Source organism: Gopherus evgoodei, chromosome 2 (genome assembly GCF_007399415.2).
Source record: "Gopherus evgoodei ecotype Sinaloan lineage chromosome 2, rGopEvg1_v1.p, whole genome shotgun sequence".
In the NCBI taxonomy this organism is placed as follows: Eukaryota; Metazoa; Chordata; order Testudines; family Testudinidae; genus Gopherus; species Gopherus evgoodei.
The window spans coordinates 257,498,899-257,526,368 of record NC_044323.1 but is presented as its reverse complement, the minus strand read 5'-3'; the positions used below and the strand labels follow the sequence as shown (position 1 = coordinate 257,526,368).

At 45.5% G+C, this 27,470-nt stretch overlaps 1 protein-coding gene across 12 annotated transcripts in view; it reads right to left on the bottom strand.

Annotated features, from left to right (window-relative positions):
- VPS13B (vacuolar protein sorting 13 homolog B) overlaps window positions 1-27,470 on the bottom strand; it is a 928,813-nt gene that overhangs the window by 579,825 nt on the left and 321,518 nt on the right. For 10 of the 12 annotated variants that reach the window (XM_030553556.1, XM_030553553.1, XM_030553555.1 and 7 more), the window contains 2 exons: window positions 26,556-26,690; window positions 25,501-25,674 (listed from right to left, as the gene is read on the bottom strand). In XM_030553556.1, coding sequence (XP_030409416.1) covers window positions 25,501-25,674; window positions 26,556-26,690 — 309 coding nt within the window. Of the gene's footprint in view, window positions 1-17,188; window positions 17,351-21,576; window positions 21,616-25,500; window positions 25,675-26,555; window positions 26,691-27,470 lie in introns of those variants that run through there. The other 2 variants (XM_030553563.1, XM_030553565.1) reach the window with 2 other exon arrangements.

The following is a 27,470-nucleotide window of genomic DNA, read 5'->3' as shown; positions in this document are numbered from 1 at the left end:
TAGCAGTAGATTGCATGCCCACAGTTTGTACTGCACAGTGGGTACAAATGTAAGTGAATTTTTAATGTAATGCTTTGCCATTTGTAAGCTTTTGTACATACAATGCAACAACTAGTCTGCCTGGTAGAAGATTATAAATTTGTAATTGCCTGTGCATGCAGTACTAGCCTTCTAAATATGCTAGAAACTAGCTTTTAAACACAGTGACCCTTACGCACAGGTCAGTATTAGTGTTAGAGATGACAATACACAGCTTCGTATGGGCTTCAATCAAAGTGCTCACTAAGCAAAAATAGCCATTTTTATACTAACCGATAGATCTAATTTATATATAAGTTAGCATAAGTTTGTATACTTAAACAAAATGAAAAATGGTGATAGTAGTGATGGTAATGTTAGCAATATACTTTGGAAATTTTACCTCTACAGGGAAGATGCGAAATCTGAAAACATGGAGGATGTAAGCATCTTAAAGGTTGCATCAAAAAGAAAATGACTCTCCATAAACTTTGAAAATATGTGTTATTTGTCAAGAAACCAAAAAAATGCAAAAGTCACCAGTGTTGTGCACAATTCTGTGATGCTGGAAGAAGCAGCCAGAAGTGATTAATTGTGTTGACAGCTACTGGATGAATTTTCTTGTTTAGGTGATGTGCCACCAATACTCTATTATAGGGGTTTCTTTGAAAAATACACAACCAAGTCAAATTTGCACATGAGAGTTGTATTGAACCCAGGATATAAAGCAGACTCTGAACCTGATCAGAGAGCATCATGTTCACCTGCTTCTATACCCATCAGAGCAATCGTGTCCTCCAGTGATTGATCCTTTTACATTATTTGCTTGAGGAAAAACACTCAAGATAAGAAACTTTATAAAACAGAAACCTTTGAGAGAGCAAGTAGCCTAAAGGACGCAGCACTTCAAAGAGGAGATGGTGACATATTGAACAGAGTATCTATGGAAGACCTGATTGCTAAGGATGCAGTTTATCACTCAACATGACTTTCTTTCTACTTGAGCAAAACAAATATTAAAGCAAAACCATCCAGTTACACAGCAACTATAGTCACCTTATGACATTGCATTTCATCAGATGCCTAAAGAGATAGACAGTGATCTTATGCACAACAAGAAGGCTCTTCTCCTGTCCAAGCTGGAGAAGATATTAAGCCCTTCTTCCCTCAGATGTAGAAAAAGACTAGTACTCTCCTTTGCAACTGTTGTTCTTCGAGATGTGTTGCTCATATCCATTCCAATTAAGTGTGCATGCGCTGCGTGCACAATCGTCAGAGAATTTTTACCCTAGCAACACCTGGGTTGGGTCGGCTGTGGAGTCCCCTGGAGTGGCGCCTTCATGGCACTGGATATATACCACAGCCAACCGAGCACCCCCTCAGTTCCTTCTTGCCGGCTACTCTGACAGTGGGGAAGGAGGGCAGGTTTGGAATGGATATGAGCAACACATCTCGACGACAACACTTACAAAGGTGAGTAACCATATTTTCTTCGAGTGCTTGCTCATATCAATTCCAATTACATGGCTCCCAAGCCTTACCTAGGCAGTGGGGTTGGAGTGAGCTATCGCTGAGTGTAGAACCGCTGAATCAAATGCAGCGTCACCTCTAGACTGCTGGACTAATGCATAGTGAGCGGTGAAGGTATGTACAGATGACCAAACTGCAGCTCTACAGATCTTCTGATCGGAATGTGAGCTAGGAAATCGGCCGATGAGGCCTCGGCCCTCGTGGAGTGAGCTGTGAGACGAGGGGTCGGGACACCGGCCAAATTGTAACAAGTGCGGATACAAGAGGTGATCCATGAGGAGATGCACTGTGAGGAGACTGGTAGGCCTTTCATCCATTTGGCCACTGCAACGAAAAGCTGGGTTGTTTTCCTAAACGGCTTTGTGCACTTGATATAAAAGGTGAGGGCCCTACGAACTTCAAGTGGCATGGGGCTTCGGATAAAAGACCGGGAGGAAAATATCCTGGTTCACATGAAAAGCTGATACCACCTTGGGAAAAAAGGTATACGGTGGTTCAGATGTGAGGGCTCTGATTTCAGATACGCATCTCGCTGAAGTGATGGCTACAAGGAAGGCTGTCTTCCAAGATGGATAAAGGAGCTAACAGGTGGTCATCGGCTCAAAGGGGGGCCCCATGTGTCTAGAGAGGACGAGGTTTAGGTCCCATGCTGGGACCAGTTGTCGTGTTGGTGGGTAGAGACAATCTAGACCTTTCAGAAATCTAACAATGATCAGGTTGGAGAAGACAAAGGAAGCACATTCTCCCAGATGGAAAGCCAATATGGCTGCCAGGTGCACCCTGAGAGATGATGTTGCCAGGCCTTGCTGTTTCAGGAATAGGAGGTAGTCTAAGATGAAAGGAATTGACGCCTACAATGGAGGCATGGCACACTCCCTGCACCAACAGGAGAATCGCTTCCATTTGGCCAGATATATAACCCGAGCAGAGGGTTTCCTACTGCCTAATAGAACTTGCTGCACCAATTGAGAGCAGAGTAACTCTGATCGAGTTAGCCATGCAGCACCCATGCTGTAAGGTGAAGGGATTGCAGGTCGGGATGATAGAGGCGACTGTGGTCTTGTGATATCAGGTCCGGCCACAGGGGGAGTGTGATTGGGGGCTCTACCGATAGCTCCAGGAGTGTGGTGTACCAGTGCTGCCTGGGCCATCCTGGAGCGACCAGAATCACGTGTGCCTTGTCCCTGCGTAACTTGAGCAGGACCTTGTGGACTAGCGGGAATGGAAGGAATGTGTAGAAGAGCCGGTCTTTCCACGGGAGTAGGAAAGCGTCCGATAGAGATCCCAGAGAGTGTCCCTGTAGAGAACAGAACACTTGGCACTTCCGATTGTTGCGTGAGGCTAATAGGTTGACCTGGGGAAACCCCACCTCAGGAAGATGGAGTGGATGATGTCTGGGCGAATCAAACATCGTGCAAAGAACCCATCGGTCTGAAGTTATAAGGGATCAAGCATGGTGGAAATGGGAGAGATGATCTCAAAATGGAGGAAAAGGATCCTGGATAGAGAGTGGTACGCCGTCCTTGGGCGCACCTTCAAAAATTTTGTCTAGGCTCCTATGATGGTTTAGGAGGGCCTTGGTTCTGACCGGGCTGGTGGCCAGTGGATCTCTTTCTGCCGCCTCGATCACGTCTCCTGTAAAAGTCCTGCCTTGGACGATGGGGAGAGGGTAGAACCTTTGAGGCTGTGGTCTAAAAGGCTTGCGCTGGGTACCAGGGACATACATCCCCAGAGAGCACATGATGGTTCTGGAGTCTTTTAGGCTCTGTAAACTAGAATTCATTTTCTCCAAGAATAGGCCCTGCCCATCAAATGGTAGATCCCGCAGGGTTTGTTGCAACTCTGGCGGTAAGCCAGATACCTGAAACCAGGAGGTGCATCGTACAGCGATGCCCAACGCAAGGGTGCTAGCCGCAGAGTCAGCTACGTCAAAGGAGGCCTGTAAGGAGGTCCTAGCAACCTTTTTGCCCTCTTCTACTAAATCTCCAAATTCATCCCTAGATTCTCATGGAATCAGCTCCTTGAATTTACCCATGGAGCTCCACAAGTTATAATCATAACAGCTCAGAAGTGCTTGCTGGTTTGCGACTCTGAGCTAAAGGCCCCCCACTGAGTAAATTTTGCATCCAAACAGATCGAGGCACTTGGCGTCCTTTGATTTGGATGCTGCAGCTTGTTGACCATGCCATTCCCTTGCATTCACTGAGGACACCATCAATGAACAGGGCTGAGGGTGAGTATACAGGTAGTCATACTCCTTAGAGGGAACAGAGTTTTTTCTCTCTACTCTTCTGGCCGTAGGTGGGATAGAGGCCGGGGTCTGCCATATAGTCTTGGCGTTGGCCTGGATGATATGGCTAATGGGTAATGCTACCCATGATGGAGCATCAGCTGAAAGGATGTCCACCACCAGGTCCTCCAACTCCATTATCTCCTCCGCTTGGAGGTCCATGTGCCACCCAATGTAGCAGATCTTGGTGAGCACGTAGGTCTATCAGAAGGGAACCTGAGGTCATCGTCCCTGCCACTGCCTCATCTGGAGAAGATGAGGAGGAGGCTACAGGGGCTAACTGATCTTGTGGTAGATCCAGCTGCGAGGAGTCCTGATGCTCAGGATCCATTATGCCAGGGTCTGGGGCCTGCGTTGGGGTAGGTGTAGATGCCTCCACACCCCCTTGAGGGAGTCGACTGATGTTGGCCTCCAGTACTCAGAGCTCTGAATGGGCTGATCGGGAGGCTGCGGATGGTACCCCTTGGGCTTAGTAGTACTCCCTCGGGACGTAGAAGGACCATTGTGTAGTTGCTGGCTAGGGTCTTGAGCTTCATCCTGCCATTGACTCAGGTTACCCTCTGCTTGGCCTGGTGCAGGATAGGCCACGTGGGATGCGCCATCCGACTGCGAGGAACATGAGGCAGAGCACGAGGGCCAGGGCAGTGCAGAGTGTGCCTGTGCCGACTCTGTTGAGAACGGTGCCGAACCACAGGACAGCGGTGCCAATGCAGTGCTGGGGAGTGGTATCGGGATCTAGAACGGTGCCGATGGTCATGTCGGTACTGGGGTCCAGACCTGGATCGCGATGAAGATCACCTGCGGAAGCGGTGCTGGGAGCGACTCCTTGAATAGGATCGGCGCTCTGACCGGTGCCGGGAGCGGCATCAGGAGTCCGAGAAGTACTGAGGTCCAGAGAGGTGCCTTGAGGCAGAACGGTGCCGGGAGTAAGATCTGGGCCGCGAGTATGACCGGTGCCGTGATAGAGAACGGCACTGGGACTGCGAGCAATGCCGGGACCTGCTCCTAGACTGGGAGCAGTGCTGAGTGTTCACGCTCGGAGTTGGTGGACGTATTAGGGCTGGTTTGCCTTTAGACTGTATCACACGGGCAGGATGCGGTGCCGGAGCCTGAGCCAGTGCCGGTTCTGTAAGGCCAATGAGATCCCTTGCTGTAGCAAATGTCTCTGGCGTCAGTGGAAGTCCGGCTCAAACACAGTGTGGCCTGGGGAGCCTGTACGCGCCGGACTCAATGGCTCTTCCCTCAGTACCGGAATCAATGGTGCCGATAAAGGCACTTACACCTTTGGTTGCTCCGGTGCCGGACGCGAGTCGGAAATTGACAAATGGGGTGCCGGTGGCCTGATGTTGTTGTCGAGAGGCAGCCCCGTCCGGCTTGCAAGGTCTCTTATGTCCCAGGCTCAGTGAATGGAACCGAGGTGCCTGCACTGGACATGGTGCCGACAAGGACCGGTGCCGTGAGTCTCTATTAGAGTTTCCCTGCAGTGCAGTACTCAAAGGTGCAGCTGGGGCAGTACGTACCGAGGCACTCGGTGCCAGAACCTGGCGTGCCGAAGGAGGATCTGGGCTGAGGGCCACCTCCAGAAGGAGCTGCTTAAGTCTAAAGTCCCGCTCCTTTTTAGTTCGAGGCCTGAAGGCCCTACAGATCTTACACTTTTCGGCCTGGTGAGACTCCCCAAGGCACTTTAAACAGGAGACGTGAGGGTCTTCCATTGGCATAGGCTTTGAACAGGCTGAGCACGGCTTAAACCTCGGAGCCTTGGGCATGAGCCCAGGAGGCATGCAGGTACGAAGGGGAAAGAGCCCCTTCCAACCCACTAACTTTATTTACAAACCCATTCTAAAACCATCAAAACTACTATACTACACCAACTATATCACTATATAACTACAAGAACTACAACAACTATCTAAACCCGTAGGCAAAGCTAGGGAGAGTGGAAGACAGCTATGCCGCGCTCCACAGTTCCAATGACCGTCACGGACAGCAAGAAGAAACTGAGTGGACGCTGAGTCGGCTGAGGTATATATCCAGCGCCATGAAGGCACCACTCCAGGGGGTTCCACAGCCGAACCACAGGGTTTTGCTAAGGTAAAAATTCTCCGATGATCGTGCACGCGGTGTGCGCACACCTAATTGGAACTGATATGAGCAAGCACTCGAAGAACTGAAAACTATTTTAGTGGCAAATGATAGGCAAAATAAGAAAAACACTGGTTCTTCAATTTCATTCTATACACAGCATCAACGAGACAAGTCTGCCATTTTTCAATACAGTGCAATAACATGTAGCTGATGCTAATGCAAATTGCCAGTAGTCTGAAGCACAAATTTAAGTAATCCAAATGTTTTGTGACTGTTCTTCTGGCAAGTGAGCCTGATGATAAGTTTTCAAATGAATAAGTGGTTTTGTTTAATGGTGTTTCAATCCTCTCATCTGAAATAGCCAAAATGAAAGGGTCTGAATATTATCTCCAAAGCCGGTGACATCAGTTTAAAGAGGTCAGCAACGTTTGTGCCCCAACTGGTGCAGGAGTTTGTCCTTTGGTTGACGGATAGAGAGGCATATAATTCAGCTAGCAATGTGTATCATCCTTCAGAAGACATTCAAACCAGGTGCCTCTCAGTTGCAGAGTTCATAGTATTTAAGAGTTCCAAAATTATCACACCACTGCATATTAGCCTTGCTGCACTGCTACACCATGAGTTTGGGTTTCACAATTTAGTTGACATACTATAGGTACATGGATTCTGCATCAGTTATGATGAGCTGAGGTGGTTCATCTCACTAATGCTGCAAACACTGATGTAGAAACACTCCAGGGAGGTGTGGTCATGCCAAACAGAACTGTACCACTTTATGCCAGTGGAAATCTTATCTGTTACCAGAGAAAACTCTTGTGTCTCTACTTCGTAAAATCATTCCACTCTCAGATGACTGCGGTGGACCCTGAGCACATGGATCCAACCTTAAAAGATTAATGTTTAGTTATTATTTTGGCTTATTGCCAAATATTTCCTGAACAATACAAGCAAGGTAAGAGAAATGGCTATTTTCAAAGAATGGCACAAAGAAAAGACATTTCTCTTGCCACTGGGCTTTCCTCAACCAAATTTCAATATGCTGCTGCAAATAATAAAAATATTAGTGCATCTAAAAAAAAAGGCACACGTTTTTTGGGTTTTTTTTAATAACGGAAAGTGATAGACAACCTATAGGAGTCTTTACCAGCGGCCCCTATAACAATTGCATTGACACAGCATATTCATTTTTTTCTTTGTTCTTGTTAAAAAGTAGCAGTTTTCCCATTTTATTTGACACAATTCAGGAACTTATTTAGCAAAAATTATACATGTTTGTCTAAGTCACACAAAACACTAAAAGCTGCATACCAGGCTGTCTTACCCAGGGGAAAAATAGGACACTGCAGAAACAGAGAGAAGAAAAAAATATACAGCTATGTTTCAGGAAACTGCAGTGCCCATTTGGTGGGAAAGGACAGATCACTGAAATGAACTTCCTACCTGCTGTACAATACAACTCCTTATATAGAATTAGATCATCTTCCAACTGCTGGGGTTATGCAGTTCACTAGACGTAACACTGATCTAGTTATTACAGTACAACAGCACACCCCACCCTGATTTTATTCCCAGGAGATGGAGTTGCAATCATAGTGAGTAGAGTAACAGACTGTACTCAAGAAAGGGATTACTTCCCCCTCGGTACAAGTAGCAGGTTTCTAAATTTCATAGCCTAAGAAAATTGCAGGATCTTTATAAACTGGCAGATGTAAAGGTGACGTGGGGCTGGATAAAGTCTTCAGTATTTATTTAATTGTGACACAAAATACATTAATTTCTTAGGTAGCTATTGTTACAATTGCACAAACAGCTTAATAAAATAAATTAAACAGAGGACTTTTAAATCTTACAAATAGAAATTATTTTAAACATAAATCTACCATTGTTGCTAATTAGCAAGCATATTTATTACTAAACTTTTTTCTTTGGCATCCCCATCTACTGTTCCTACCTGCAAAAAAATTTAAATGCTCAATTCGTTACATCACAAGTACCATGACAACAGATCATTACAACTTCATTATGGGAGCTGGCAAATGGAGAAAGTGCATAGTAACAAAGAAAATAACTCTTTGACACATATAATAGTACTAAAAAAGCATCTTTAGTCTGCAAGATATAGCAAGGCACTGTGAGGGACCGGGACATGGGCAATTTTGTCTAGTGGTCAGAGCAGGAGTCAGGATACAAAGCTAAGGGTCAGAACCAGAGTCAGAAGCCAGATGCCAGAGTGAGGAATTGGAGCTGAAGGTCAGGAAAAGTGTTAAGAGTCCGAAAGCTAGAGTCAAGACTGAAGTTAGAGTCAGAGCCAGGAACTGGAGCTGAGGGTCAGAACTTGGTTACTCAGAGTCAAGGAAGGCAGGAGGCAGTCTTCCACTCATCTCCCTTCCTAATCTTCACCAAGTTGTATGTTCCATGGATGTCAATTTTGTGAAGAGTTTGGTGGAGCAAAATCATTCAAAATCCTCATTGATGAGGGGAAAAGGATACCAGTTATGGATGGTGATCTTGTTTAATGTCCTGTAGTCCACATAGAGCCACTGAGATCCATTCTCCTTCTTTACAATGAAAATCTGCACCCCAGCTGAAGATGTGAATGGATTGATGGATGAAAGTCCTCTTAAAGGTAGCTCCAGAGCACCCATAGCACACTCTCAGTGAGACAGTAGATGCGACTGAAAGGGATCTCTGCTCCTAGCTGAAGGTTAATGGGGCAGTCATAACTGTGAAGGGGCAGCAAGGTGTCTGTATTCTTCTTAACGAACATGTTGACAAATTCTTGGTATTTAACAGATATCGCTGAAATTGTAAGAAGCAGCACAGATGATGCTGAAATTTCTTGTGAACTAACAGCCTCAGACTCAGGTTCTCAGAGAAGGCAGACCAAGTTGCAGAGGACTTCTGGCCCACATCTCAGTTTTGGGAGACAAGAATGTCGACAGTGCAGGGACTTGAAACGTACTGTGCCTGCGGGCCAATGGATATGAGGATGTTGGGTGGTGAGCCAGAGCATGCCAAGCATAACTGGAGAGTGCAGGGCCTTGGATGATTCTGAATTAGAGGGTTTCTCGATGACCCTGGAGGGTGGTGACCTAAAGGAAAAGACGGTTACTCACCTTTGTAACTGTTGTTCTTCGAGATGTGTTGCTCACATCCATTCCAGTTAGGTGTGCGCGCCGCGCGTGCACGCTCGTCGGAAACTTTTTACCCTAGCAACTCCAGTGGGCCGGCAGGTCGCCCCCTAGAGTGGCGCCGCCATGGCGCTCAATATATACCCCTGCCGGCCCACCCGCTCCTCAGTTCCTTCTTGCCGGCTACTCCGACAGTGGGGAAGGAGGGCGGGTGTGGAATGGATATGAGCAACACATCTCGAAGAACAACAGTTACAAAGGTGAGTAACCGCCTTTTCTTCTTCGAGTGATTGCTCACGTCCATTCCAGTTAGGTGAATCCCAAGCCATACCTAGGCGGTGGGGTCGGAGTGAGAAGTCGCGGCATGGAGCACTGCAGATCCGAAGGCCGCATCCTCTCTTGACTGCTGGACCAGGGCGTAGTGGGAAGCAAAGGTGTGGACCGATGACCAGGTCGCTGCCCGACAGATTTCCTGGACGGGCACATGGGCGAGGAAAGCCAGCGACGACGCCGGCGCCCTGGTAGAATGCGCAGTCACACGGCCCGTAGGAACATGGGCCAGCTCATAGCAGGTCCTGATACAGGAAGTTACCCATGAGGATAACCTCTGCGCAGAAATGGGAAGCCCCTTCATGCGGTCCGCTACTGCCACGAATAGCTGGGGGGATTTGCGGAACGGTTTGGTCCTCTCCACATAGAACGCGAGAGCCCTACGGACATCAAGCGAGTGGAGTTGTTGCTCCCTGCCTGAAGAGTGAGGTTTCGGGAAAAAAACCGGGAGGAATATCTCTTGGTTGATGTGGAAGGCTGAGACCACCTTAGGGAGAAAGGCCGGGTGTGGTCTCAGCTGCACCTTATCTTTATGGAAGACTGTATACGGGGGATCTACCGTGAGAGCCCGGAGTTCCGACACCCGTCTAGCTGAGGTGATAGCTACTAGAAAGGCAGTCTTCCAAGAGAGCTAGAGTAGGGAGCAAGTAGCTAACGGCTCGAAGGGGGGCCCCATGAGCCGAGATAACACCAGGTTAAGATCCCAGGTTGGAGCAGGGAGCCGGACGTTAGGGTATAAACGTTCCAGCCCCTTCAGGAATCTAGTCACCGTCGGGTGAGAAAAAACGGAGCGGCCATCCCCACCCGGGTGAAAGGTGGAGATAGCCGCCAGGTGGACCCGCAAGGACGATATCGCCAGGCCCCGTTGTTTGAGGGACCAAATATAGTCTAAAATATCGGCCACCGAAACTTCCATCGGGCGGAGACCTTTCTCCACGCACCCACAGGAGAAACGCTTCCACTTGGCCGAGTATGTCGCTCTAGTGGAAGGCTTCCTGCTGCCCAAGAGTACCTCCCGTACCGGGGTGGAGCAGCGCAGTTCAGAACTGGTCAGCCACGCAGGAGCCACGCCGCTAGGTGCAGTGACTGCAGGTCCGGGTGACAGAGAGTCCCGTGTTCCTGGGTGATCAGGTCCGGGTGAAGGGGCAGGGGAACTGGGTCGGCTAAGGCCAGGTCCAGCAACATGGGGTACTAATGTTGCCTGGGCCATACCGGGGCTACCATGATCACGCGGGCCCTGTCCCTGCGCACCTTCAGAAGGACCCTGTGGACCAGCGGGAACGGGGGAAACGCGTAGTACAGGTGGGTCGTCCACGGAATAAGGAAGGCATCCGCTATAGACCCGGGTTCCCTGCCCTGAAAAGAGCAGAACGCCTGGCATTTCCTGTTCCCCCCGGACGCGAAGAGGTCCACACGGGGATAACCCCACCTCTGGAAGATCGAGAGGGCGACGTCCGGGCGAAGGGACCACTCGTGTGAGAGGAAGGATCTGCTCAGGCGGTCCGCCAGCATGTTCCGCACTCCGGGGAGGAAGGAAGCCGTGAGGTGAATGGAGTGGGCTACACAAAAGTCCCAGAGTTGCATCGCCTCGTGACATAGGGGAGAGGATCTGGTGCCGCCCTGCTTGTTGATATAGTACATGGTCGTTGTGTTGTCGGTAAACACCGCGACACAACGACCCCGAAGCTGGTGACAGAACGTTTGACAAGCAAGGCGGACCGCTCTCAACTCCCGCATGTTGATGTGCAGCTTCACCTCCTGCGGGAACCACAGGCCCTGTGTTCTCAGGGTTCCCAGGTGGGCCCCCCAGCCAAGATCTGAGGCATCCGTCGTTAGGGACACCGAGGGCTGGGGTGGGTGGAATGGGAGCCCCGCACACACTACGGACTGGTCTAGCCACCAGTTGAGAGAATCCAACACCCCCTGGGGAAGTGTGATCAGCATGTCTAGTGGTTGCCTTGCCGGCCGGTAATGAGCAATGAGCCATGACTGGAGGGGCCTCATGCGGAGCCGAGCGTAACCGGTCACAAATGTGCATGCTGCCATGTGGCCTAACAGGGTTAGACATGTCCGTATTGATGTTAAGGGGGCTGCCCGCAATCACTGAACGATCGCCGACAACGCCTGGAACCTTGGTAACGGCAGAAGAGCCCTGGCCACGGTGGAGTCCAGGACGGCCCCGATGAACTCCACCCTCTGCGTGGGGAGCAGGGTGGACTTGTCCGCGTTGATCATGAGGCCCAAGGTAGCAAACAGGCCGGTGATCCTGCGGACGTGGCCGCAAACCTGCAGCTCCGACGTGCCCCGAATTAACCAATCGTCTAGATAAGGGAACACGTGGATACGGCTGCGCCGAAGATGTGCCACAACGACAGCCATGCATTTTGTGAAAACCCTCGGAGCCGTAGAAAGGCCAAATGGGAGGACTGCAAATTGGTAGTGAAGGCGGCCCACCACGAATCGAAGGAAACGTCTGTGGTGTGGCCAAATGGCAATGTGAAAATAAGCGTCCTGCATGTCGAGGGCGGCATACCAGTCTCCCGGATCCAGGGATGGGATAATGGTCCCCAGGAAAAACATGCGGAACTTCAACTTCACTAGGTACTTGTTGAGCTCTTGCAGGTCGAGGATAGGCCTGAGGCCTCCCTTGGCCTTGGGGATCAGAAAGTAGCGGGAAAAACCCCCTTGCCTTTCTCGTTTTCCGGAACCGCCTCTATAGCTCCTTTGTTGAGGAGTGTCTGTACCTCCTGCCGGAGGAATTGCTCGTGAGAGGGGTCCCTGAAGAGGGACGAGGAAGGGGGGCGGGAAGGAGGAAATGATATAAACTGCAGGCGGTATCCCGTCTGCACCGTGCATAAGACCCAGCGGTCCGATGTTATTTGGGTCCACGCCGGGAGGAAAAACGAAAGGCGGTTGCAAAACGGGGGGGAAGGATCCGTGGGGGAAACTGTTATTGCGCCCTCGGGCGCACCTTCAAAACGAAGGCTTGGGCCCAGGCGGGGGCTTGGAGGAGCTTTGATTCTGCCCCCCTTGGTTCCCCGAATGTCTACGCCTTCCATTCCTGCCGCGGCGCCTATTAAGGTCCTGCCGTTGGCGGAACTGGGGGTATGGCCTACGCTGCTGTTGCTGCTGTGGCCGGAAGGGTCTGTGCTGCGTTCCTGGGGTGTGCATCCCAAAGGAGCACATAATGACCCGATTGTCTTTAAGACTTTTCAGTCTGGGGTCTGTCTTTTCTGAAAACAGGCCCTGGCCTTCGAACAGGAGGTCCTGGATGGTGTATTGGAGCTCCGGCGGAAGGCCAGAAACCTGAAGCCAGGAGATGCGGCGCATTGTTACCCCCGAGGCGAGGGTGCGGGCAGCCGAGTCTGCAGCGTCCAAAGAGGCCTGTAACGAGGTTCGTGCAACCTTCTTGCCCTCGTCCAGAATGGCCGCAAATTCTTGACGGGCCTCCTGCGGTAGCAGCTCTTTGAACTTGTCCACTGCCACCCATGAGTTAAAAGCATATCTGCTAAGAAGGGCTTGCTGATTTGAAACCCTGAGCTGAAGGGCCCCAGCCGAATAGACCTTGCTGCCGAGCAGGTCCATACGCCTGGCCTCCTTGGATTTGGGGGCTGCGGCTTCCTGCCCATGGCGCTCCCTCTCGTTCACCGACTGCACCACCAGGGAACACGGTGTCGGGTGAACGTGGAGGTACTCGTAGCCCTTGGAGGGGGCCATGTACTTCCTCTCGACGCCCCTCGCCGTAGGGGGGATGGAGGCCGGTGACTGCCAGATTGTATTGGCGTTGGCCTGGATCGTCCTAATGAAGGGTAGGGCGACCCTGGTGGGAGCATCGGATGAGAGGATGGTGACGATGGGGTCCTCGATCTCAGAGACCTCCTCGGCTTGCAAGCTCAGATTCTGTGCTACTCGCCTTAGGAGGTCTTGGTGCGCCCTGAGATCTAGCGGAGGAGGGCTACTGGAGGAAGTGCCAGCCACCGCTTCGTCAGGGGAGGAGGATGAGGAGACCCCTGGCAAGAAAGTGTCCAGTGGGGGGTCCCCCTCTGCCCTCGCCTCTGTCTCAGGAGCAAGACCAGGATCCTGCTGCTTCGAACCTTCCTCTCCATCAGGGGAGGGAGGGGGGCGAGACAACGAAGCCTCTGGCACCCTGTGCTCTGCCGTTGCAGGCCTAGCAGGAAGCTGTTGGGGGCCCCGGGCTTGATGGTACGCCCAGGGTGTCCAAAACCCCCACTGCTGCAGACCATGGTCCTGTTGTGGAGGATCCTGGAATAGCGCCGCCTGTCTGTCGGTGCCCAGCGCATACACGCTGTCCGCCTTGGGATGACACCGACGGCTGTCTAGAAGGCCATGGCGGGGCCGACCGCGGCTGATAAGAGTCTCCGCGGTCCGAAGATCTTCTCGGTGCCGGGGATCGGTACCGGGAGTCATAGCGGCGCCGGGATCGGGACCGGGTTCTGTCTCGATGCCGGGATCTGGACAGGTGCCGGCCGCTGCTTCGGTGCCGGGATCGGGACCGGGACCTGCCACCGACGTGGTGCCGGGAGGTCGACCGGGACCGGGACCTGCCACCAGCTCGGTGCCGGGAGGTCGACCGGCGCGGTGAGTGACGGCGAGACTGGCTCCTAGAGTCACGGTGCCGGTATCGACGGCTGGAGTCAGACCGTGACCGTCTGGAGGTCGATCGGTGCCGCGAGTGCGACCGGCACCGCCGAGGGGAGCGGTGCCGGGACTGCGAGCGGCGGCAGGATCTCGAGCGACCGTGGTATCGGGACCTCGATCGCGAGCGTGAGCCCCGAGACGGTGCCGTCATCATGGGCTTGCCCCTAGATGCTACCCGCACCGGAGGTACCGGGGGTGGCGGCTGAGTCGACTCCGTCAGGGCGATAAGGTCCCGTGCCGAAGCGAAGGTCTCCGGAGTGGATGGGACCAATAGCTCAACCCCAGCTCTTATGGGGGAGCTTGGCAGTACGGACTCGACGGACCCACTGGGCCCGGAGTTGACGGTGCCGGTAGTGCCGCGGCCGATGTCGATGCCGGGCCCTCCATTCGAGTCTGCCTGGCTGGAGTAGCAGACGTTGATGGTCTCGTATCTGCACCCGGTGCCGGGGAAGGTCGGTGCCGGGGAGTCTTTCCGGTGCCGGCGCGATCCGGTGCCGGCGTCGAGATCACGGCCTGCGAAGCTGCTGGGTCAAGTGCCGCTTCCATTAGGAGAGTCCTGAGTCTCTGGTCTTTCTCCTTCTTTGTTCTGGGCTTAAAAGCCTTGCAAATGCGGCACTTGTCCGACCTGTGCGATTCCCCCAAGCATTTTAGACACGCGTCGTGAGGGTCGCTGGTTGGCATAGGCTTTTTACAGGCCGCACATTGCTTAAAGCCCGGCGAACCAGGCATGAGCCCGGTGCCGGGAAGGGCTACAGCCCAGACCGGCGAACAACTATATACAAATACTATTTACACTACAACTAATTAACTAACTATACTTAACGACTAACTAACAACTGTAGTAACAACGGTAGTAACAAGGAGAGCTAGGGACGTGGAGGACAGCAATGCCGCGCTCCACAGTTCCAACGACCGACACGGCGGGCCGGCAGGGGTATATATTGAGGGCCATGGCGGCGCCACTCTGGGGGCGACCTGCCGGCCCACTGGAGTTGCTAGGGTAAAAAGTTTCCGACGAGCGTGCATGCACGGCGCGCACACCTAACTGGAATGGATGTGAGCAATCACTCGAAGAACAGTCTGTTGTGTAGCCAGGTACGATGAGAGAAGCAACTCGTCAATAGACTCCACTAAGTCCAGCGAGCATTATGGTGGATGGGGACAGTATCTGCTCACGCAATGTCCAAGTCCATGAAATTACTGGAGGCATTCAAATACACCAGTGCTTCCTGTGGACTTCAGTCATAGAGGGTGTGATGTTGCACTCCATATGTTTTATGGAAACATGCTTATAAGTGTGAATATAATGTAACTGGTATATGCTTTATGGAAAAGGTCTCTTGTAAGGTATCATTACAAAGCTTATAATCTACTGAGTGTGTTCATCCTATTTGTATGTATGCATCATTTTTGTATCTGAAGCTGGAAATATAAAGTATAACTCTGAGGTACTATTGTAATTATCCAAAGTGTGAGCCATTGATGATGGTTTAGAATCTTGATGGCTCCCACTGACTAGAACAATTAGTTGTAAATGTCTGTTTACTTGCAAGCCTTCCGGTGTTCCGTGTAAGCCAGCCCAGGAAGAATGGTGGAATCCATCTTAAGCCTGGTGCTTTTCCATTCAGAAGGAGAGGTGGGGCTTCAGAGAGACAAAAGATTCCCGCCCTGCCAAAGCTATAAAAGGGTGTGGAACAGAACAAAGGGGATTGCCAATCATAAGAAAGCTCCTAGTTACCGCCTGAGCTGGAACTAACAAGCACTGTATCAGGGGAAAGGATTGGGCTCAGACTAGGAAGGAATCTAGTCTGTGAAAGAAGCTTATTGAAACATCTTTGAGGGTGAAATATTATCTGTAATCAGTTTCCTAATGTTTTAAGCGTAGACTTGTGTGTTTTTGCTTTATTTTGCTTGGTGACTTACTTAGTTCTGTTTGTTATTACTTGAAACCACTTAAATCCTACTTTTTATACTTAATAAAATCACTTTAGTTTATTAATTAACCCAGAGTAAGTGATTAATACCTGGGGAAGCAAATAGCTGCGCATCTCTATTAGTGTTATAGAGGGTGGACAATATATGAGTTTACCCTGTATGAGCTTTATACAGAGTACAACAGATTTATTTGGGATTTGGATCTCATTGGGAGGGGCGTGTTTCAGTGCTGGAGGCAGGTAACCTGCTGAGCAGTTTTTTGTTAATGTCCGCAACTTTGGGGGTGTGGACCAGATGTGGGTCTGTGCTGCAGCAGGCTAGCATGTCTGTCTAAACAAGGCAGTGTTCTGGAGTCCCAAGATGGCAATGAAAATGGGCTCAGAGATAATTCCATCACGTCAGGTGACAGTCCCAAGGGGGTCTCAGTGATCAAAACCATCACAGTGGGGTGCTGAAGTTGGAAGGGGAATCAGAGATGTGTCAGGTTCTGGTTAGCCTTTGCCATAGTACCAGCAGGCATTTATTGATGTTGTGTACTGGAGGAACAGGAGGAATACCAGCCCAGCCCAGACTCCTCTGTTGGGACTGGGACTTGGCTTTTCCCAGCTGGGACGCAAGTTGGACCTTTTCAGGACAGCCTGATTTGATGTATCCAGGCTCTGCACAGTATAGGCATAAGCCCATCATTTGGTGTCCATTTTTCTCTGCATCTGAAAGGCAAGGCTGGGTTTGGTCAATTTGCATGGGCTCAATATAGAGGGACAAAGCTGGTGACTGGAGAGCTGGGGCCAGAGAAACCAGTGGGGCACAAGAGGCTAAGCTTTGCTCTTCACATTGCTCTGTCAGACAGCTATCAAACTTTATGCACAGGTTCAATTAAATTATCCAAGCCGGATGGGAACTCCACCCATGCCAGCTCATCCGTGATTTCTTTGCTGAGGCTAGGCTGGAGGTAGTAACGCTGTCAGCCTCATTCCACTTGGTATCTGTTACCAGGCTCTGAAATTCCATGGCTATTTGGATATTGATTGGCACCTCTGTCACAATGCTTGGAGCTCAGTCTGTACTGTGCATGTGTGGTTTGGATCATTGAATATTGGCACCATGGCTTGCATACTAGCCTAGAGTGGGTTCGATTTCTCCAGGAGTGGGAAAGTCCAGGCCAGAGTTTATCCATTACCAAACTGATGATAAGTCCTACTCAGGCTTGATTGGTGGGAAATGTCCATGGTGTCAACAGAAGCTGACATTGACTCAGGAATCCATTGAATTTGCTTCAGTCACCATTGTACTCACCTGGCAGTGGAATCTTTGGTTTGCAGGGAGATGAAGTTGGAGCTGCAACTTGCACCTGAAGGGGCACATTCTGCACCTGCGGAGTATACAGATTGTGTACAGCACCCACTATATCCAACAGGGAGGCGTTTGTCTTGGTGGGATCCATGTCAGTGGGAAAGAAGGCCCTTTTCCCCCTCATTGGTTCCATTTAGGCTGCTCAAACTATTAGGCAGTGGGATGTGGATAGTCCTGCCTAATGGTGGGAGCAGAAGCCAAGTGCCGAGAAAAAGGAGCTGAGGGTCGGAACCAGTGTCAGAAGGTAGATGCCAGAGTCAAAGGTCAAGCCATAGTCAGAGACAGGAATTGGAGCCAAAGGTCAAATCCAGGTTACCTGGAGTCAGGGAAGGTAGGAGCAGGGCTGGAACCAAGTGCTGCTGCTGGGAAATACTTTGAGCAGACAGCACCCTGCTGCTGGCTTTCAGAGCAAGTCTGTGGATCCCCTCAGCCAGTCAGGCTGTTATACCAATCAGGAGGTTCAATTTGGGCCTACCTGTACTCATAAGACTGCCTGGAGGTTAAGCAAGCAGAGAAACAGGCCAGCTGTAGGCCCTGACTAAAGAACATAAGCATTTTGGTGAATCAGGGTCACATGCCATTACTAAAAAGTTATATTGTTCTGTGTTCAAATGTTTTGTAATCAAGTTTACTCACATTATGCAAGTCACTTTTTTACGAGGAAGGAAAAATTAAGACACAGAAAATCACCACTTTCAAAAACTATACACATGAGATATATTAAGATTACTCCTCATGGATGAAGTGTTTGCAGACAGCACTTTTCATTTACTAACAAATCTCAAATTCTTAAAATATACAGATCTGACAGTACACTCATGACCAGTAAAACATTCATTTGGCAAGGTCTGTAACTTGGGAACTTTTCTAATTTTAGCCTCACGCTCCAAGTATTTTAACTGTTGTTATCAACCCAATTTTGAAAACTACAGGCAATAGTTAATGGAACTCATCATAGAATATCTAAGTGCTTGAAACCTAATTTACCTCATTCTAACAAAAGTACAATATAAACATTGTGCTTTCAGAAACATATATTACCTGGTACCAAGATTTTTTTAAAGGTAAAATAAAGAGAATAAATTATATTTTAAAAGTAATTAAGAGGATAAAAATGTTCTGTGCTGCAACTGCAGAGTTCTCAAAAGAGTGAGTCCTGGCAACTATCATAATCCTTTTGAAATTGTTGATATTAAGATTAAAAGATCACTTTGTTCCTGTATTCCCACAACTAGTTGGTATGGTAAAGAGATCAGATCCCTAGTTTTATATATAACATCTTTAACATTTGCACTCCTTTCTGTGCATGTGATTAAATGTAACATTTGAAATCCCAAAGTTCTGAGAAAAACATAAATCCTTGTCCACAGCTGCTGTTTTACTCTGGAAACATATGCATTTTCTTTTCAAGCATCTACCATCAAAAAATCCCAAAGGACTTGAACTGGAGAACACCTGCATCTCTTCATTTAGTTCCAATAACAGAGTCTAAACTTCAAAATTACAAAAATAGATGCTATGTTCAGCTGTAGTTACATTTTGCTCCTAATTCCTGTGAACAAAAATGCTAAGAGCATGAAATCATTCGGGCAAGCTCTGTCATCGAGAGGATAAGGTTTTTTGCACCAAAAGCCCAGTGGGAACATGATAGAAAACTGGCAACAATTATAGATAAAGTACATAGCGAAGTCCTCAGGGATAGGAGAGGAAATGTAATAAGATAGATGGGTATAATTTTTACGCATTTGTGCCCAAACCACAAACGTGAATGGTCTTTATTCACTACAGTATATAAGCATTCTTTCTTACTTGTCGTGTCAAAAATATTTTAAAAGGTACTTTAAGCAGTTCATTGAGATTTTTCTATTTTTAACAACATAAAGACATACATCTAAATTCAAATAAAACATCATTGTTGTAACTTAAAAAAACTAACTTCTGCTAGAATTTACAGTATTCCAGACCAGAATGGTGAAATGGAAAAATAATAAACATTGATAACTTCATTTTAACCCTTGGGCTTTTAAAAAAAAAGAAAAGCAAAATTGGATTTTAAGCCCATCCTTTCCTTTCCAATTGACCCTACTGAACAAAATTAACCTTTGCATTGTAGGAAAAATATCAGATAACGTTGTTATTACTGTTATAACTTATGAGACTTTTGTAAATCTCAGTGCACTCTTTTTCATAGGATTTTTTTGAAAGCTGAGAAATATTCATACAGTTATAAATACTCAATTTCAGAGTAATTTATTTTCAGAGATTTGTGAAATTATGCATATATTTCAAATACTTTTAAATAGAAGTGTCTCAAAATGCTTGAAAGAAAAGTCACTCTAAGGAAAGGAAGAGAAAGAAAGGAAAGTCACTTTCAGTTAATGGGGCACTACTAATTCCTGATTAACATTTAAAATAGTACGAAAATGTTTCTTCTCCACTGTTACTAATTCCCCCATAAAACTAGAAAAATCTTTTACCATCAATTTGGTCGTTGTCTACTGGATGCACTAATTTATATCAAACGAACCCAAAATTAACACGATTGCTTTTGTTTGCTTCCTTGCTTCACTACTCTAGTATTCAATATTTAAGTTCAGTTCAAAGAAGATCATTTACTAATTATATTTATTTTATTTCCTTCTGATTTAAGTAATAAAAACTGCCTGTACAAAGGCTATGAGTGCCCTGTCAATTATTTAATAGTACAAAATAAAACAGTTTAATCAGCTCACCCCATCTTTTCAGTAGAATCTCATAACTCAACACAAAGCGCTGGTCCACACTAATGCTGTAAATTAATCTAAGTTATGCTACTTCAGTTACATAAATGACATAGCTGAAGTCGCCGTAACTTAGGTTGACTTACAGTAGTGTCTTACACTATACAATGTCGACAGGAGACGCTTTACTGTAAATACAGATTCCGCCTCTCGTGGAGGTAGAGTACAGACATTGATGGGAGAGCATTCTCCCATCAACTTATCATGTCTTCATGCACCCACTAAATCGACACTGCTGCATTGACTGCAGCAGTGCCAATTTAGCTGATAGTGTAGACACAGCATAGCACTACCATTCATCTTCAAAGTCCTCCATCCGCCTTAAAATGCCAGCTGAAACTTTCAGATAGAGGTAGGAGGGCATTACCAAACCTTAGGTCCTTTAACAAAGAAAATCCTGCCAGTCATCCCCTCTCTATTATATTATATATATGCTGTGATCTAGACAAAGGTGAGGGAGCACTAATGCTACAATGATATTCAATGGGACCAAAGACTATTAAAAAAACCACTGAGCGATCTATTGAAACAGATGAATGATGACAGAATTAAGAGCGTTAACATACAAAATTACATTTAAGGGCCAGAACTACTGTTACCAAAATCATAATTGTCATAACATATTCCCAGATTTGGACCTTAGCGTCCAAAATATGGGTGTTAGCATGAAAACCTCCAAGCTTAGCTACCAGCTTGGACCTGGTAAAGCTGCCACCACCCAAAAAATTAGAGTGTTTTGGGGCACTCTGGTCCCCCCAACAACCTTCCCTGGGGACCCCAAGACCCAAATTCCTTGAGTCTCACAACAAAGGGGAATAAACCATTTCCCTTCCCCCTCCTCCTTCCAGGTGTTCCCTCCCTGGGTTCCTGGAGAGATACACAGAAGCAAGCTCCATGAATCTAAACAGAGGGATTCCACCCTCCCTATTTCCAGTCCTGGAAATAGGTACCGAGAGAGAGAGCCAAGTTCCCCCCCACCCCCTCCTTCACCCAAAGAGAATGCAAAGTCAGGCTAGTAAATCTAACACACACAGATTTCCCCCTGACTTCTTCCTCCCACCAATTCCCTGGTGAGCTACAGATTCAATTCCCTGGAGTTCCCCACTAAAGAAAAAACTCCAACAGGTCTTAAAAAGAAAGCTTTATGTAAAAAGAAAGAAAAAATACATAAAAATGGTCTCTCTGTATTAAGGTGACAAATACAGGGTCAATTGCTTAAAATAAATATGAATAAACAGCCTTATCCACAAAGAATACAATTTAACACATTCCAGCAACTACACACATGTAAATACAAAAAAACAAACTTATGGTCTTCCTATCTTTGTACTTACAACTTGGAAACAGAAGATTAGAAAAGCAGGAGGCAGAAAAATCCTCTCATAGCCGAGAGAGTACAGGCAGAAGACAAGAACAAAGGACTCACACACAAACTTCCCTCCACCCAGATTTGAAAAAGTCTTGGTTCCTGATTGGTCCTCTGGTCAGGTGTTTCAGGTTACTCCTTTCCAGGTAAAAGAACATTAACCCTTAGCTATCTGTTTATGACAATAACGAACTGTTATTTTTATATTGGAAAATACTTTGCTATCTACACAAGGCAAACGGATACCGCTGCCACACTTTTTTGTAAACACACAAATGTTAACAAAAAACACTACCACAAGTATGAGCCCTTGTTAAGAAACTGTTAATATATATGGGCTATTATATATCATTTACAAAAGTCTTAACAGAAAAAAGGAAAAAACTCATTTTACCAAGATTCAGGTTTCTCTACTAGGTTACAATCACTGTAATTTAATATTAATACTGTATTATCTTACTCCTTCCACCATCAATTCCTTAAGTTGAAAATAGACACAAAAATGTTAATGTAGGGTTTATTAATTAATTAATTAATTATTATTCACTTTTTGATAAAATTTTCTTGGCATGTACTTTCAAATGAATATTAACACTTTTTTTTAACTCTGCACAATCTCCTCCTAGCAATTTATACCCAGTTTAAAGCCAGTCTACCACTCCACTAGTTGTGCACATCAGAAGTTGATTTCCAATCTAAGTAGAGATTTATAACCCAGTCATCTCATTACAGAAAGCAATCAGTTCTGTACAATGCCAAAACCTCCTGTCTACACCATAGGTGCAAAATTAAGTTAGTCATTCTTCCTTCACGCATACTTGTAATAGAAGGAACTGTAAGAATTTCATCTGCAAGATATTTTCAATTCTCTTCCAAGATCTGGAAAATTGTCCTTTATTCTAATTAATATTTCTTGTGTCACTAGTTCCTATATAGGCCACTGAGAAACGTATCTGGAATTAATCTATCCTTGGCCTTTCTGGTCATATTTCCTGGCTGGATTCCCAGAGGGTAGCACAGCATCCTTTTCTCTTTATCTGGATAATATGTTCTTCACTATCAAATTATCAGTAGAGAACAATTGTTTCAATTTCTCCTCTGATAGGATCTTTTCCATTCTTCTTCTAAATTGGTTGCATCATAATCTTTCAATACCCCTTCATTTTCCATATCCATCCCAACTCAGTTTAAACCTATTATAGCTCTCAAACTATCCAATTTAGCTTTAATGGTTTCTGTCAGTGGCTTCAGATGATGCTCACAACCAGGGCTAGCTCCAGGCACCAGCCGAGCAAGTTCGTGCTTGGGGAGTCAGATTCCAAGGGGCGGCATTCCCTCAAATCCTTTTTTTTTTTTTTTTTGCTTTGCCCCTTTGGCCGTCCCTGCAGGTGTTTTTTCTTTTTGGTTCACTGCTCCGGCCGCACTGTGGGGCCGCAGTGCGGAGGAGGGGAGCGCTGTGCTGAGAGTGGTGCCAGGTCTGTAACAAGCCCAGCAGGGCAGCCCATGTCCTTCCCTGCCCGCCCTCCTTCTCTCTCTCCCCCTTAATAGCCAGGGCACGCACTCCACTGCCCGGGGCATGTCTGCAGGGCTGGGAGTCGCCCTGCACCCGCATTCCGGCTGCCCCACAGGTTTTTTTTTTCATCCCTTCACTGCTCTGGCCGCCCCGCAGGTTTGTTTGTTTTTTTCCCCCCCTTTCGCCACTCCGGCTGCCCCACAGGTTTTTTTTTCCCCCTTCGCTGCTCCAGCTGCCCTGCAGGTTTTGTTTTGTTTTGTTTTTGTTTTGCTTGGGTTGGCAAAAAAGCCAGAGCTGGTCCTGCTCACAACATCCTTTGTACACTCATAAATGGAAAACAAATACTTTGTGCATATGTAGATGGCATGGCCTTATTCAAAAAAAGGAAAGGAAAGGATAAAAAATTGTCCATTTTTAGCATTGCACATTCTTTAGCAGCCTTTTAATTTTATAGATTCATGGATTCCAAGGCCAGAATGGACTGTTGTGATCAACTCTGACCTTCCATATAACACGAGCCACAGAACTTCTCCAAAATATTTCCTAGAGCATATCTTTTAGAAAAACACCTAATCCTGATTTTAAAATTGCTAGTGATAGAGTACGCATCCATCCATGCTTGGTAAAGTGCTCAAATGGTTAATTACCCTGATTGTTAAAATGTTATCTTATTGCGATCTGAATTTGTCTAGCTTCAACTTCAAGCCATTGGATTGTGTTATGCCTTTCTCTGCTAGATTGAATAGCCTATTATCAAATATTTGTTCCTCGTGCAAGTACTTATAAGCTGTGATCAAGTCACCCCTTAATCTTCTCTTTGTTAAACTAAGCAGATTGAACTCCTTGAGTCGATTGCTGTAAAGCATCTTTTCTAATCCTTCAATCATTCTTGTAGCTCTTTTCTGAAACTCTCCAATTTGCTAAGAAAAACTGGCTACTTGATTTATGGCATTTTAAACTCACACATCTGTTAATTATTCTTGTGAATTCACCTACACAATACTGGCTCTATATTTGTTTTTTGTTTTCAATTCTCTCAAACATCCTCTTCCAAAAATCAATTAAATTTGTTTTTAAAAGCTCAAATATTAAATGGAGCTACTTTCATGGTGATCTAAAATATATTTAAACACTCTAGTGATGGTAGGTATATATAGTCATTTAAAATGAGTCATATGTGCTAGTCAAACATGGGATCCTTAGACTGAGAAATTTACGAAGAAAAGACATAAAAGGTACAAAACAATATAAATGTCATGAACTAATGCTATGAAAACTGGTGAGGAATAGGTAGATGTTCAGAAGGTTTTCAAAGGAAGGAAAAGCGGATGTTTGAAAGTTAATGGCTCCAGGCAGTTGTTCATTGCAGTACTTGGACTACCTAATATAATCATTATAAAAATCCTGCTATAAATATTTGAAACCTGACTGGGTAGAGCTATTACACAGACAATTTAGTGAAGACAAAACAAACAAAAACAAAAAATACAGACTACATACAGCACACATAGGACAAGATATTCAAACGGATCCTAGTGTAGCCTCCACGTGTATTTTGTGCTCTCAGAAGTTTATTTTTGTTTTGCAATGTTTTGTGAGCAGTTAATTTTATTGTTTCCCTGGTAAAATCAGTATATTTGTCAGCTTCCCACATTCTTTGTTTTGATCTTTAAAATAGTGTCAAGGGTGAGAACAATATTTTAAAAATAGGAAAATGTGATAACTACATCAACACATATTAGCAGGGGGATGTAAGACCAAATACAGTACCTGAAACGGGTTTTACATAATTGTTTTTAACGAACTGGATTTCAAATTGACAAGGTCCATTTAAACAGACCACTAGTGGTCAATGTTTTGTTTAAATATCACAGAACTCATGAGAATGCCAAATGAGTGCTCATACCTATGCAAGCATTGCCAAACCTTTCAAATCAGCAACTTCCTTCAACTCCTATACAAGCTATTCAGAGACTCTAAACTTGCTTACCATTTAAATCTATAGCACGGTAGCAAGATAGATGAGGCTAAATGTATAGTTTACGAACTGTTTCCAAAGTTGTCACTTCTTACTATGTGGGTTAACAAATTTTTAATAGCAATTATTTATGCTACAGATTTACATGAGCCATTTTGAATCCAATGTCAACTCAAGAACTAACTTGTTGCTTCTGTATATCAAACCCTAGTTAGATAAGAAACTAGAATAAAATGAACATCTACAACATGGATTTTGTCAAACTAAAAAAAAGTAGGCAGAAGACAGTATATAATTTTTTCAAAAAGCAAACCAAGTCAGTTAGGCATGCACTATCTAAGAGAATATATATTACAATGGTGTATTTTGTTTTTAAATTTCAGAGTGAACTAGGGTGAAGTTATAGTGTGTACAGTATGTGAAACAGACACTCTGGGCATTTGGCACATTTTATATCAAATCCCCCTTTCGAAAACTACATTGGATATGAAAATGTAATGTGATACCAGCTTAACAAGAGTTTTGCACTTACCAGAATTATGGCAATAATCCATATACCGTGGATTTTGGATTGTAAAGGCTACCATATCTGGCGCTAAGAGAGATTCTGGCTTTCTACTTTCATTGAGCCATTTGCTGCTGTGTAGGTCTCTGGTGTCAGAAGGGCCTTGAATTAAAGGAATCAGCTTCTCTTTTCCACCATCACCTAAATAAAGATTAAACTCTTTACACCTTTTCTAACAACAACGTAATTCAACACTTACTTTCACTGGCTTGAGCAGGGCAGCTATTAAATACACAAGTATAGAACAAAGTGACAAAATACAAAGAATGAACAGCATTTATAAACTTGTTAGCAGTAAACAACTTCCTTATAAAGTTATTTTGCAAATGTCTTTATATGCAGAAGAATTTAAATTAAAATTTAATTTAAAATAATGCTCCCAGATAAATCAATCAAGTCATTAAATAATTTGTAAATTACTATCTCTTGACTAATAAAATATTCACTTATCTCAACAATCACCTGGGAATTCCTAAATCACATTTAATTATAAATTACTATGTTGAAAAAACTGTAAGCACTGACTACATAAAGTATTTGTATGGGTTGAAAATATTTACTGTATACACCTCTCTTCACTAGACGCAGTAAAGATTTATTATACCACAAAACCTCTTAAAATCTCCACAACTGAAAATTTTACTTTTGTCTTATTTGAAAACGATGAGACAGATTTAAAAAAATCATAATATACATTCATAATTATATAGAAAGTGGGATAAAACACAAATGTACTATATGATTTGAAAGCTCAGTTTTCATATCAATTTTCTTCAATGTTGTTAGACACTGGTTTTTGAGTTCAAAATCCAACAGGTTTTAATTTTATTTATTTGTCATCAAAATCAAATTTACTATATATATCATCCTGGCACAATTTAAAAAAAAAGAAGACAAAAAAAACCCCTCTCTGATTCATATGAACAATGAGTAAATTCTTGTTTCAGTAACTCTCCTTGTAAAAAGCAAGGCCAATTCTCCTATACAGGCAATAAAGTTTTACATGGTCCAGCTGCACATACCTGGGGCTTTGGCACAAATTTTTATTGATCCCACGGTCCCAGAGGCACATTTGACCAATGATGTGCTGCAGTACTTCAATTCAACATTCTGGACTGAGCCCTCAAGAGTTGGCAGGGGATTCTTAGATTTCACACCTAATAAAAGAAACTGCAAATGTACTAGCCTGTTGAATTTAAATATTTTTATATTCCTTCACCAAGGTATTTAAACTTAATTATACTTTAATTATCCATGTTAGATATTCTTATAGCATTTTTCTTGCTATTCATGGCTGACTTTGTGAAGTGAGAGAATATTGTTATATACTTTTATACATATACATATAATAATGCACAAAATATTTATTTGTTCTTATTTTCATACACATATGGCAACTTACAACTTTTAGAATAAATATGTATATACACAAATCCAGATAATTTTGTTTCATTTTATAATTGAGCCATGACACTTAAACTGCTCTCTATCAACATTATTATTATAATCCTTTAAATCTGAGGATCTTAAATGACTAAAAATGTTTTCAGACGACACTTAGAAAACAGGGTTTCATTCAGTAGCAAAATCAAAACATTAAATACATGCAGCTGAGTAGCACAGCAGGTTAGTGCACTTGACATTTCACTACGGAAACCAGAGTTCAAACCTTGCTTTAGGTCACACGTTAAATAAGTTTGGTGGTCTGTTCTGAGTCCCCATTTGTGCACACAGAAAGCTAAGACACAGTTTGGAACAAATCAGTGTTATTGGCAATTTCTTCTGAAGAGATGCCTAGAACTGTAACAGCAGGGGATATTGCAGGTCAGGACTTAGGTACACTAGCTGAGTTCTATGGGGAAGCTTACACAATATCACCCACTCACACCATGTATGGCTGAAGTCAATTCTATTATTCCATAGACTTTCACCATCAG